Raw genomic sequence first — 14407 nt, forward strand, 5'->3', positions numbered from 1 at the left:
TACAAAAGACTTCTCCATTTCACCATACTTTCCTTTTATAGGAACACAGAGGGAGAATCATGTGCATTAGAATCTGTGGGACTTCGATTAAGTTGAGTGTGCCATATAAAAAAGCACTGTGTAAATATCTTACCCGATATAAAATCTTGCCAGAGTCTGATAAATGGCGTGAGGCAGTGAGAAGCAGCTGGCCATAACCCAGATGATAATGATGCAAATCCCTCCTTTCACCATGGACATGCGTGGCTTCAGAGGGTGCATGATAACCTGCAGAGAACAGCCATTCCAGAGGATTTTAAATGTCCTCAATTGAGAAAAATGAACTGCAATTTTTGGACAAAAATACACCTTCACTTTAGTCATGTCAGAGGGCAAGCATTTCTCACTGATCATTAAGTGAGAAGCAAACAGCACGTATGCCTTCCAGGACAGCAGATCATATTCACCATGGATGTTCAGTGTGGTGCAAGTTGAAAGCCAAGAGGCTGTTCTGGCTTGCATTATAGATAGTGGAAGATGCGTCTTGATTACTACAGATTAGGCCTCAAATGTACACGGCAGCCATAAAATTCACAATATTTGGCATTTGGTCACACTTTACAGAGTGTGACATGGTGCTTTGAGGCAGTCCAACATAGGGCAGTCTTTGGCCAACATATCACTAACAAACCTTGAAGTTGGTCTGTTTTATTGTCACAGTCTGCCCCACACCACACGAGCCACACTGCAGTGCAGAGCGTGTGTCTGCTGCCGCGGAGGGCTGCTTTGTCTGACGGCATCCTGCTCACTGCTTCCACCCCACGTTGCAATCTGAAATGCTGCAGCAGCTCCATGTCCCACGGAGGGCTGAGGGGTCGAAGTGAGGGACACCCACGCTGCTGAGAGCACGGGGTACGAGCCGGGGAAGCCCTGCCCTGGCCCTGAGCCCCTCAGGAGCATTAAGCAAGGTGCTTCCACTACCTCAGCTTCCATGTTAAAAGGGGAGAAGGAGAGGACCATTTCATGGGACTTCTGAGAGCATAAGGACTGGAAAATGCAAAGAACTGTAAATATTAAGTGTTAATGCTGGCACAGTGCCTTCTAAGCAGAGAAACAGCTCAGTATCACCCAGCAGCTTGGCTTCAGAGATCATGAAGGCGGGAAGCCCTTTGAGCTACATGAACTATAGATGATTATATTAGGCAGTGAAAAAATAGTTAAAAATAGACCTATCATGTCATCCATACGATCTTTCGGCTAATGAAGTCTTCAGTACTTTTTGCATGTCTTTTCTAGTCCATTTTAAATATCTACTTAACTGAGTTTCAGCTCCCCTGGAGCATCTGTCCTGCTCTCATAGCTCTCAGGGCTAGAAATATTCTTAGAGACAAGTGTTGCTTTCTATTTGCTCAGTTACATCTCCTTTTATTTATATCTCCTTGGGCTATACTAACAGATACCAGTTCTGGGGAATCTACCCCCCATGATCTTAAAGGCAATTATTGTGTTTGGCCTTAATTAAACAGACACTTCTTGATACCTAGCAATGCTTTGCAACCAATCCAGGAGATGACGATTAAAATGAATCAATATTTTAAAGATCCTTCTTGTGAATCGGAACTCTGTGCTTGCAGGAGCTGCAATGTTGCATGTTACCGAACTTTATATGGTAAAAAAGAAAGAAGTGGATAATAACCCATATTCTGGCAGTCACTGTAATTTTCTGACACCAGATGGAGCACATCACAGACGATCAGAGTGGGATCAGTTATTGTTCTGAACTTCATCTAGCCGTGTCATTTATCATGTGAAATTGCTTTTCAGCTATAACTTAACAGTGACTCCAGTGCTGCAAGAAAAATACAGTCTGCCCGAGAGTGCACCTTGCAGAACTTGCCATCCCAGTGCAGAGTATTTATCAGCCAGCAAAAATGTCAAATTGCATCACCCTTCAAGGAAACCCTTAGGTTTCCCTGCACTCTGCACTCCCTGTAACATCCTTCTGGTTGGTATTTGCCAAAAACAGTATCTTGGTGGGGGAAGGGGGAATTACTCAACTTGAGCCAAATGTACTGCAACAGTTCTCACTACTGCCAATTCTAGGCATCCCAAAATAATGAGGCAAACCTAAATATCATAAGACTCATTACAAATAAATGGTGCTGGGTTGCTGATGTTTGAACTTCAGCATGTATTCACGCCACATTTTCATGGCTGTGCTCCACGACCATGAAAGCTAGAATTTGTCTCTCCATTCTTTGATTCTCAAGATAACACAGGGGTCTAGGGAAGAACTAAGTATTTAGCGTCTTATTTTCTAGCAAATATAGGGGTAAGTATAGGTATATTGCATACCTGGTGTCGATCCAGAGCAATGGCAGCAAGGGTCAGTACAGATACATGAACTGAGCAGTACTGAACAAACCGGCTTATGTGACACATCAGCTTTCCAAAAACCCAGGTGCTGCTTACAAACCGCACCTGAAAAACAGACAAAAATGGATTAAAACTCTGTGCATTATCTGAAGAACAGGCTTCCCACGAGTTTTGTAAGGATGAACTGCTTTAATATAGTTTCCAGGTGCTTTGCAGATCCAGTATTTCTGGGGGAAAAAATGACTATGCCAAAGGCTTTGAAACAGTGGGATTTTTTATACTGAGCAAATAAATCTAGCTGTCCTGCTTGAGTAGTGCTCTGTGTATGTGCATTTGTGTGCACACGTGTACATGTAATATGGCCCTTCTGGAAAAAGGAAAGAAATCTTAGCTCGACTACTTGGTGAGATTCTTTGCAGGGAAAAACATTAGTTTGCCTCCTTGAAAAATTTCCATTTTTATTATCTTTCAAATGTTTAAATTTGTGGATGCTAAAAGTTGCAAAGGTCCAAAGACTGATGAGATAAATTCATGGAAGAAAAATCCTCTGAGGGCTGTGAAATACAGAGATAACATCTCTGGGAGAGGAATTACCTGTCTGTGGGGTATCCCTGCATACTTGCCCTGTTCTTCTACTGCTCCTGACGTCTGCAGCTGTTAGCAACTCTGAGGAACGATCTGGAGCTCCGGCGGCACGGCAGGGTCTCGCCTGCACTCCGATGGCTAAGCTAGATTCTCCTCCTATCACGCTATGCAATATGCATCAACAGCAATTTCAGTGTTGTCAGTTAAGTTTCACGATTTTACTTTCTGGCTGAAAAAGCAATAAAACTTTACAAGCTTGGTTGCCTTCCTCATTGGTCTGAGCCCTGCACTTATCACGGCTATCTCCACCTGGGCATGAAATCTAACTGCTTTTGTGCAGGGAGGGCTTAAAGTGTGTCTCGAGATGGCAATGGAAAGGTCGTGATGGCATTTCTTATTCATGTGCAAAGAGGTGTTGCTTATTGTGGCTTTTCTACAACAGAAATTATTCCTGAATAGTTGTTCTTGTTTTAACCCCTATGCAAATATTCTTATGTTTGCAATATTTATCTTATGTGCAATATTTATTCCAAATTAGTGTAACCCATCCTGGAAGCAGATTAAGCTAATTTGAAATAAAACACATTTACTCTAAAACGTGTGTCCACACAGAAAATTAGTGAAGGCTGGCTAATATGTTTTCAAGTAATTTACCATTTTAATCGAAATTAATTTCCCCATAAAGACAACTCAAGTAGCAATGACTTGGTCTCTGAAGCTGATGTAAAACTCTTTTCTAAGCGGAATTACAGTTATTTAATTACTTGTGCCTAACGTGTGATTGTTGTTGTGCAAACACACAAGAGGGCACTGTCCTTTCCCTGAACAGATTAAGAGCTGCAAATCCCACCAGAGTAAGGCAGAGACCCTTGCACAGCTGATGGGCGAGGGCAGAAGCAGTAGTATTTGGGATACTTTAAAACTAAAGGACTTCATCAAATTCAGCTATACAGGAAGTCATACTTACACGTTGTTTCTAAAACACGACAGTGGGGCAAGAAGTGAATTAGTTAAATTCTTTCTGCCTCATTCTTTTAATTTTCCTTTTATGTCTTATGCTTTTAAGTAACTAAAATTAAATAAAGGACGATCAACTCCAAGTGGAGATCAACACAAGTAAGAGACGTGCCAAACGGCCACAGCTCAGCACAAACCTAGCTGTTTTCTCTGCAGTCATCTTCACAAGGAGTGACCTCGTCTGCACCATTTCCTTAGGTCACTGGCAGCTAATTGGACTTTCTAGTGCAATATGTGTCCTCATTTCCTTCCCCATCAAAACACAAACAGGACTTAGACATCTATGTCTTGCCACAGTCCAGAAGGAAAGATAGGAAGAAAGCTACAGGGGAGTGCCTGCTCCTGCGAGGCTCTGCGAGGTGACAGGCGCGAACCCCGAGCCTGCGCTCCCTGGCCGGGAGCATGTGTGCAGCGAGGGGGAGAGGGGGAGCACAACCGCACTCGCTGTGTAGTCCGAGAGGCAAAGGAGAGGGGAGCGAGACAAAAAGAAAGCGTGTTTCAGCCTGGCACCAGCCAAATCGACACGCAGACGCACAGCTCTGACAGGCACGCACGGTCAGCAGCAAAGCACAGACAGCTGGATGCACCCACGCCCTGGAGTTCAGACACGCACCCAGGCGTACACATGCACCCTGCTTCTTAGCGAGCTGGAGCACAGAGGGGAGCTGGACCCCGTGCGGTCCACGTGCACCCCGGGGCAGGGCTGGAGCCGCGTGCCCGGCCGGGGTCGGGAGCGCTGGGCGGCGAGGCGGGGGTGCCCCGGGCCGCGGAGGCGAGAGCCGTGTGCTTACCAGCGTGAAGGGGGTGTTCAAAATGGTGATCATCACGTCCGCGACCGCCAGGTTGGCGATGAAGAGGCTGGTGGCTGAATGCATCCTTTTGTTCTTGATCACCACGTGGCACACCAGGACATTGCCAAAGAGCGAGATGCATATAATCACCGAGTAGGCTACTATTAGCAGAGCCTTCACCGCCCGGCTCTGTGACTCGCCCTCATACTTGGTGCCACTGTCGAAGTCGCCCAGGTCCTTCAGGTCCAGCTCGCTGTGGAAGAAGGACTGGTTGGGGAAGCCGTAGAGTGCAGAGAGGAAGCTGGTGCTGTTGTGGCTCTCTGCGCGCCAGAAGGGCTTGGAGATGTACTGGAAAGGGAACCAGGTGTGCCTGCTCATGGTCGGGGGGTAAAGGGCGAGGTCTGCCCGTGTCCCTGGCACCCCGAGGACCTGGGAGGCTCGGCGTCTCTTTCTGCCCTCCCTCCTTTCTAGGAGCTCAGGCGCTGAGTTGGCAGCTGCCGGAGAGAAGGTACACGCTGGAGTTTTAAAAATACGTCCTGTAGTGGCAAACTACATAAAAGACTTGATAAATGGGTCCTTCTTCCTGTGCTGATTACATGTGAGCTTTGCTCCAGGGACTCTCCAGCTGCTGTTCTTCTTTTCCAGTCCCATATGTCCTACAGATGAGCTGATTTGATGCTGAAATATCAAAGATCCCAAAACACTTTCTCTGTGCACCTAGGAAGAAGTCCTAGCGAATATTTCCTTTTGGACACTGTTCTGCTTCTCTCCCACAGCTTGTCCTTGGAAATCTGCTTTATTGCTTTTCCACATAGTCCTTAATTCAGCAGATCCCTATTTCTCAAAGAGTTTTCAGAGCTTGTCAGAATCAAAAAAGCAAGGGCTGCTTTTTCCACTTCTTTCCATCCTTAAAGTACCCTGAGCAACACACTGGAAGCAGTCTTGCTCAGAGACTGAGTGGTCCCTGCTTTCCCTGTGATATATACAGCCTGCCAGATGACACAGTGCACATGAAATAGCCAATAGTGTATCTCTTCCTAGCTTATCCTGAGATGTATCGCAGCCCCTCAGACACATGCTGGGAGAGCCTGACATTTGCAGATTCTGGCAGAGTAGCAAAATGCAGAGAACGGGGATGTTTCCTTATCTCCCTGTCTCCTCCCTCCTCCTCCTTTCTGCGCACCCGGCACAGTGGCTACGTCTTGACTGATTTGCAACATCTTTCTTTTTCTCCCTTCCAGAGTTTGTGCAGACAGAGCACCTCTAAAGATTTCTGCCTCCGGAGAGCTCCCAGCTGTGTGCCTGGCACTGTCCCCTTCGCAGTCTCCCGCGAAGCAGGGCACAGTGTAAGAAGTGGAGTGGAATTTGAAAAGGCGAACATAAGTTTCAGGAGGCTTCACATGTCCAGGGTAAGAAAAGGGAGCTGGCTGCTACCACGGCTAGACCTCCTGGGTGCTGAGGCAGGGGGTGGGGGAGAGCAGGAGCAAAGGGGACAGAAGCAGCGTGGGCAGAAATCCCTTCTTTTCTCCTCCCCTTCCTTCCCAGACACACTCATTTGCAGAGCAGCCTCAGGCTCCGAGCACAGCAGCTCACACGAAGGATCCCTTCCCGTCCTACCTCCCAGCCAGGGACCCCCAGGCCTAGAGGGGGGAGACGGGCTACTGCTCTGTGGGTGGAAGGGGCTGCGTGGGGAACATGCAGGTTTTTACATGCTGGATTGGGCCCAAAAATCAACTTCTCCAGGGAGGTAGGGATGCCCCAAGTGTGAGATTGGAAGCAAGACTCTTGTCACCAAAGAAGAAATGGCAAACATTTCCCTGCACGTCTTCTTACAGACTGCCAGAAATTGCTGCCAACAGCTTAGCGGCAAATGCCAACCTACTGCTGCAACTCTCATTTTCTCTGCTGCCTCCACCAGTTCCCCTAGAGAGAAGGATCTGAAAAAGCAGTAACAGTTCCACTGCTTGAACCAGTCCTAATTCCTGCAGCTCTTATATTCCAAATAGGCAATTTTCAGGTGCTGTTCAGACAAGAAAAAATAGGTGGCATTTGCTATTGGCAATGAAATGCCATTCCTCTGCTCCTCTTGGAAACCTACTGCTAGCATTATACACTATGAGATCAGAATAATGTTACAGGGATCTCTTTTTTTCTAAATCTGGTGATTCTTTTTTCTCTGGTGGCTATTCTAGCATCCTAAATCTCACTCTTATATGAGCTGTAAACTTCCTGAAGGCCGAGACAACTTTTCTTTATAGATACAAAGCGATATGTGCCCTGCCTGATTGGGTCCTCTATGTGAGCAGCGCGGCAGGCAGGTGTCTGCGCTACGACCCTGGCGGGAGGACTGGCTGCACGCGCCACAGTCCCTGGCCATGGCGGGGAGCCCGTGGAGCCCGTGGAGCCAGAGGAGCGTCTGTCCTCCGCCGGGACAGCCTCTCCAGCCCAACGTGGGAATGCCCCCAGGGATCGCCGTAACGACATTACGACATTACGTAGGCTGCGGACCTGCACTGCAGAAACAGACTGGGTTTCATCCTTCAGTTCCTTCAGTGATGTTACTACATCTCTTCCTTTGCCGGTGTTCCCTTCCATTTCTTTGTAGTGCATTAGAGGGACAATTTAGCCGAACAGCATTCAGATGCGCATGCATAAAATAGATCTTTTTAAAATGCATGCCAAAGACATGTCATTTCTTAGCATTCTTTGCAGAATTGATTTATTCTGTCAAAGGTTCAAACACTTAAGCAATCAATTGCTATTTTGTTACAGTTATTATCCACTTACAACCATTCTGAGCTGCTTCCTACCAGACCTCAGTTCACGTCATCCATCATAACTTAACATTTGTGCTGGTTGTTCTAAATCAAACAGTGCAAGCAAGGGAGAAATGTACTTTTTCAAACATAGCTTCATTGCACCTCTGCTACATTTAATTGCTGTATTTCAATTCCTCAAAGTCGACCTTCATTTCTATACAAGGCTTTGGTACATTTAGACATTACTTAAGCCAAAATTTTTTGCAACTTGTCATTTGCATGAGAATATTTAGTTCGCTGGTCCTTTTCTGTATCAAAAAGAAATGTCAAATCACTGAATTTCCCATTGAGATGAGGCTATACTCTCCAGGCAGATCTAATACAGACTAAATATTGATGAGCGCCGAAGAAATCAGAGCTGTACTATAAAAATTCAGAACTCTGCTTGGTCAGTAGTCTAGCAAAACTAAAATGTAAAGAATCAAAGCACTTTTTTTTTTTAAAAAAAGAAAAATTTGGTTTTGAGTTTGACAGGTAAAATAAGGAAAAGTGTGAACTTCTCGATACAATTTTCCAGTGCTTTACAACAGATATTGGTCCCATGACTCATGTCATTAGCACATGTAATCTGATTCAGTTCCTGTCACTAGCTTTGTAAACCTACCTGGAAATGGACACATGCATTTTTAAAATGTAAACTCAAATCTCATCAGTGCAGCTGAATTGTCTGTTAGGAGATTAGCTGTGTCTGGATCTATAAACTCTTAAGAATTTCATCCCACTTGGGAATATTAGATCACCAGATTATGAAAACTTTCACAAGTCATTGCTACAGTTCATCTTTAAATGGTGTTTCGCTTCTTTACCTTTCTCATTCAGTGAAGTCCATTATGACTAGCAACATGGGACAGCACGATCTTTTGGACAAAATCACAAAGACTGAATTGCCTGTACTCAGAGAGGAAGAGTCCAGTTGTTATGGATGAGTCACTGGACTTCTTGGTTTCATGATGTCTTCTGAGTACTTTCCTGCAAGGACTTTTTTCCTGACTGACAAACACAAGTCAGATAATTCTGCAGTCAGTTTCACTGTCCATTATATAAAGGTGTCCGGGGTCAAGACTGCTCACTCCTGCACCTCAGTCTAAGCCAAGTTTAAAGAAATGGCTTCTAAAGGCATGATTCATCTTCCCTACCTCACAGTACATAACTATGATCCAAATCATGTTTACGGAGTCTGTCCCCCTAAGCTCTGTTACCAGTCTTAGTGGGTATACATTTTTAAAGTCTTCTCCCTGTCTGCTCCCATGAAAAGCTGTCAAGATGGTTTTACTGACATTTTCTTGAGGGGGAGGATGCTGGTATTTGAATGCAGATGGTGTAAAACAGATGTAATTCTGCTCACGGATAAACAGAGGTACAAAAGAGAATAGAAGAACTCATTGCTTCTTAGTGTATCTGGTCTGATTAGCTGATACAGAGTCAATCACACAGGCTCAGCCGTGTGCACTGAATTTGTCGACGAGCTGCTGGTAAATGATGGGCTGCTCCCTTCCTCATGTCCTAATCCTCCAAATAACCACAGGACAGAGTCAATTCTCTTCCTTTCCTGATACAGTCCTAAAGGATCTACCCATAGACCTTCCTCCCGTTTCCTCTGAGATAGATGGAAACCTGGTAAATATGTCTTTTCATAAAATTTGCTAATATAAGGTAATCATAAGGGTTAGACAACACTTACTCTAGTAGGACAGAATCCCTCTATGCCATGGAACAGCAGCAATAGTGTTAACAATATCAGCCAATACCAATACCTGGTTTTTACATAGCACTGTCCTTGAATGACTGCCAAAGAATGTACACAGGAGGTCAGCAGGATCAGCCACTTCTTTTCCCCATCATTCTGAGAGGGGAGAAATAAAACCAGTCACAAATAATTGTCTACAAAAAGAGAGGCCATAACCAGGTATAGAAGGCTCTACTCACAAACTAGCACTACCTACTTCTTTCACTAGGATGGTCCTGCACACTGGACCATCATCAATCTTACCTTCAGCCAGGAACCATGTTCTAACAGATCATTCTGGGCTTCATCTTGTAATTAAGCCTGCCTGTTTAATCAAGAGAAATAGCCAAATTGAAAGATAATTTATAATGTTATTCACTGCAAATCTCTACCGGACAAAGACCAGGATTGGCCTGGATATTGCCTGGAAGGTGCACTGGTCTACTTTTGAGAGCTAGTATGGGTATCAAAAGGTTTGCTTTCAACCAGAGTTGGCAGACCATTTTAAAGACCAAAGACTGGGATATCAGCAGTGCTGGAAGCCTAAAGTGAAATGAATTGATGGCATTGTTCAGAGCTTCATCTAAATGGATTCTTCCTACACTGGGCTAATGCCAGTGGGAATAGTCACATCATTTAAATGGATATGGGACCTACGGCTAAATTGTTCAGTGCAACTAAAATCCTCAATAGTGATATTTTGGGTCATTTTTCAGTATCAGAAAAGAATATTTTAATATATATAATCCATCTATGATCTTTGTATCAGGTGCTGGGAGCCAGATTGGCTGATGAAGTCAGAATCTGATAACAAAAGTGTCATTGTGCAGCAAGCATAACAGGGGGAAAATGCTTTCATTACTTGAGTAATGAGTTCGTAAAGCTGAATAACATTCCTAAGGTCCCTAGAGGTTATTCTATTTCATATTTGTAAGTTATGTAAATTGAAGAAAGATACTGACTATACAAGGCCCTTAAATTAAACATTTTCCTAATCCAAAAGTTCCTATTACGCGTAAAAGGTGTATTCTTCCCCCTCCCCTCTGCGTCTCTCCCTCCTCTCCGAGCTCTGTCTCTGGTGCTGAGCGCCGGCCTCCCGTGCCAGCGGGAAAGGTTGTGGAGAGCTGCCTGGCAAAAAGCAGCTAGTCTGCAGCTGTTCGCCCTCCCCACACAGGCTTTTGAGCCATTTACCTTTTTGCCTCAGAACATATGAAGCAAAGCTTCAAAGAAACTTGCAGTGCCTCTGCCAGAGCTTCCTCCCTCCAGGGAGCCGAGGTGCCCTCGCAAGAATGCATCAGAGGGAAGGAGGGAGCGCAAGGTCCAGCGTCCTGGATGTGAGCACAAACTATTGCAAAAAGTTAAAACAACATCATCTGGTGAGATAATGAGATTTCTGGTTTGAAAAAGAAAAATGTCTCTGCTTTGCCACCCAGATTTGAAAGTGCTTGGAGTAGAAGGGGTATGCTTCCTTGCTTGAGCCTTGTCAACAGGAAGAAAATTCAAAAGCTAAAACGTCCAAGTCTAAATGAGAAAAAATACCCTCAATGTGCCTATTGCATCAGCCAGCTTTGTAAAAGATTTCTGATCGCTAGAGAATAGCAGTGATTCAACTGAAAGTCATACACACCAGTGCTTTGTTTCAATTCTTTGTTAGACTGATATTTTACACTTTTCTGTTTTAAATATACAGTTTTGATAAATAACAAGAAACAATGAAAGCTATATTTCAATCGCTAAATTTTTTCTTCCATTTAAAAGGTACGTTATAAATAACAGTTTGGATGGTCCTTGAAACCCATGATCTGAGAAATTTTTTCTTTACATTTGCTTTAATGCACTGAGGACTATATTCTTCTTAATTTGCAATGACTAGTACTACTTTTATGACTCAGAAAATGTGCAATGAACAGGTACAGAAATATTGCAGGACTTTACATGGACTTCACAGTAAGACTGAATAAATTCACCATGCTTATCAATAATGCAGTGAGTACCCCAGGAAGGAATTAAAGCATCTCTGTAATACAGACAAATGCTATCAATTAAAATTCATAAAAGTATTTAATTTTGGAATTGTTTATTGTGTAGAACAGTTTGATCTCTTGATGGTAATAAAGCTGCACTTTGTCTGAAAATTGGGAAAGGCAGACGAGCTCTTGCATGCACAGGGACAGGACTCCTGCTGCGAGTTCCCCCGGGGGACCGGGAAGGAGCTCGGCACGCCGCAAGCCAGCCTCCACCTCCCCGGCACCAACAGGAGCCCGGAGCGGGTGGTACCCGCGCACCTGCAGGCAGAAGCAGTGCCCTGAACTGCTTTGACTTTGGAGGGCACTTGGAGCCTTCCTACAATGTTACATGCTCTGGAAACTAAGGACACAGAGCGCTTTGTTCCAGTGGAGGTACACGGGATTACATTACCTTAACTAAACGGAGAGTTTGACTTCTGGCGAAGAAAAGATCCACTCTGCCCGCAGCGCTCGGCAACACGAGTTTTGACCTGTGCATCCTTTCACCCCTGCTGACGTTATTCACCACGGGCTCTCTCTCGCATTCCCCATCGGCTATGTAAGAGACCCTTCAGATACAATCCAGCTTTTACATAATTTTTTAATTTACTGAGAGTAGAATTTCAGGTAAAATCATAAAATTTGACACACTGAAATAGTAACAGCTGCTAACACTTAGGTCAGATACACTCTCTGACAACTAACTCCTCCTGTATCTACTTGAAGCAATAGAACTGGTAGATGTGTTTAGTGAAAATAAGGATTATGTAGGGAATCTAATAAGCCTACAGTTTAACCTTCGCATTGTGAGCACTTAAATGATTCACTGCAGCCCAAATATGGGAGTCCCTTCTCTTTAAATGCACCACCCTGTGTCTCTGTCAGAGTGACTCAGTTCAGACCCAGACAGGATCCCCACAGGTGTGATCACGAACGATTACATCTCCCACCTCTGCTGTTTTGTCTCAGGATCCTATTAATACCCCATTTAACAAATTTTTAATGATGTGGATGCTAAACTGAAGTTCTCCAGTCATTTAGCATAGCCCAGGGAAGCTGCTGGCCAGGCCTTTGGCATTCAGGACTAAACACAGGCAGATGCGAGCGGGCGACCTCCGAGAAGAGGGACTCTGCTCCAGTCTCCTGACCCAGGCCGCCTTACCCGCTCCTGAAACTCGCTTCAGAGAAGGGCGACCTAGCATGCAAATGTCAGAAATCTGCCGGGGAGATATTCTCACGAAAGCAAAGGGTACTACGTACAGAGGAGAAGGAACAGCATTTAACTCTGATGGCCACTGTTGCCTGTGGTAACGTAGCATTACCTCGGTGCCTTGCACCCAGCAGTGTCAAGGACCTGCTGAGCATCAAGGAAGTGTTGCTGCATAAATCACTGTTCTCAGACCTCAGCAAGCTGCAGTAAGGAACAGTGGCTTTCAATGCATTCAGCAGACAAGCGCTTATAATATTTCTTCTTTGGTTTGGGTTCTTTCAGCTCCAAATTTTAAGGAACTCGCACTCTCAATGTAAAATGTGTTTTAGTCATTGTTCTTACCAATTTTCCCTTAAATCAATTAAATGAATGACTACAGTTTCATCACTCCTCTTCTCTTTTCATGCTCATGCAACTCAGGGTGACCCTGTGGATTTCAGTGTGACCCAGGCACAAAATGAAAAGTTTATATGCAGGGATAGTCATGAACTTTGGCCAATAATTTAAAGTTTGGATGTTTGCAAATAGAGAACCCACAAAGGAAAATTATTTAAGACAATTGAGTCTTTTGGACCTTCACTTCTGAGGGAGAGAGTAGGAAATATGGCCCTATGTCTCTCCCAATAACCTACTCTTCCAAATTGGGTTTCTTAAAGAGAAGAAGCCAAATCCTAGCCAAATATGTGAGTGCATTATGTCCTTTCCCAAAATCCTTATGCCCATCTACTCCTTCTGGGAGACCCAGCAGGAAAAATCTCAGGAAAAATGTTCAGGAAAAATCCCTCCAAGGTGGGACTTGCTAGGGAACACCACTACCCAAGAGCTCACAGCAAGTCACTGCGAACCTGCTGCAAAACTTTCTTTCCAACTAATGGGACTGACACAGGAGATGGATGAATTCTTTTTAACTATGTTTAAATATATGTGAAATTGCTCATTCCTTTTATTGCTACATGCTGCTCTGTGATTTTAGTAGGGGAAGAGTCCATCACTAAGAGAATACATTAGAAGAACAAAGCTCCGAAGGAAAGGCATACCTTACTGCAGCCAATTGCCTTGAATTGAAGCACGAGGCTGCTTCTGATAACAATGAGCAAAACAGAGCCAGGTGCGAGTCCTCTCTCTCACATCCAGCTGAAGGCTGCTCAGGTTGAGCTCCTAGAAAAGATGAAGCACGCCTTTCATACTCATTTACGCCTGCTCTCCCATCAGCTCTTGCCCCCGCATCGCTGAGCGTTACACCACATCACGCCCAGAATATTTGTAATTGTGCCCAGGGGCCAATTCCAGCCTACGAGATCTTCCTTAGCAAAATCATGCTTTTCCCCTTGATCCAACTCTGAGATAGGATGCAAGCTGGCCAGCTCTGCTGGCAGCACAGATGGTGGCCTCCACAAGCGCAGCTTGCTTCGTGCTTGGGACGGGCCAGGAGCCTGTGCACAGGCAGCTGCTCCCGCTCAGCTCCCCGCGCTGCGGGACCGTCACAGCGGCAGCAGCACCCCCCTCTCTGCTACAGCAGCGTCTGCAAGGCAGCGCTCTGTGTTAAAAACCCACGTGCTTATAAGCCTAGGAAGAAGAAGCAATTTATACCTGCTTTCTTCTTTGAAGAAGTGGCATCAGCAAAAAAAGAGAGAGAAATTAATTGTATAACAAGAAAATGTTCAGCCAAAAAGGAAGGGGGTGGAACTCGGTACATTTATTTTGTCACTCCAAAGTAAATGTCACTAATTAATTTCAGGTCCTCCTTGTAGTGCTATGCTTTCTTTTCAGTGGAATGAATTGCCCTGAGATGAACAGATTTTGGATGTTTTTTTCACAGAGAAAAAAAAAAATCCTCTTTGTGGTGAAAAATGCAAATGAAAGATGCTGGGTAGGATCTGCCAAAGTACTTGCATAGA

General features: G+C 44.7%; 1 protein-coding gene across 1 annotated transcript in view; it reads right to left on the reverse strand.

Annotated features, from left to right (window-relative positions):
* The window catches only part of LOC112980808 (G-protein coupled receptor 83-like), a 38395-nt gene that overhangs the window by 1848 nt on the left and 22140 nt on the right, over window positions 1-14407 (reverse strand). The window contains exons 10-14 of the mRNA XM_064518497.1: window positions 13547-13667; window positions 11712-11854; window positions 4749-10638; window positions 2335-2460; window positions 134-267 (exon numbers count right to left, since the gene is read on the reverse strand). Of these exons, the coding sequence (XP_064374567.1) occupies window positions 134-267; window positions 2335-2460; window positions 4749-5126 (638 nt within the window). The 5' untranslated portion in view covers window positions 5127-10638; window positions 11712-11854; window positions 13547-13667. The remainder of the gene's footprint in view (window positions 1-133; window positions 268-2334; window positions 2461-4748; window positions 10639-11711; window positions 11855-13546; window positions 13668-14407) is intronic.

The sequence above is a fragment of the Dromaius novaehollandiae genome, chromosome 11, assembly GCF_036370855.1.
Source record: "Dromaius novaehollandiae isolate bDroNov1 chromosome 11, bDroNov1.hap1, whole genome shotgun sequence".
In the NCBI taxonomy this organism is placed as follows: Eukaryota; Metazoa; Chordata; class Aves; order Casuariiformes; family Dromaiidae; genus Dromaius; species Dromaius novaehollandiae.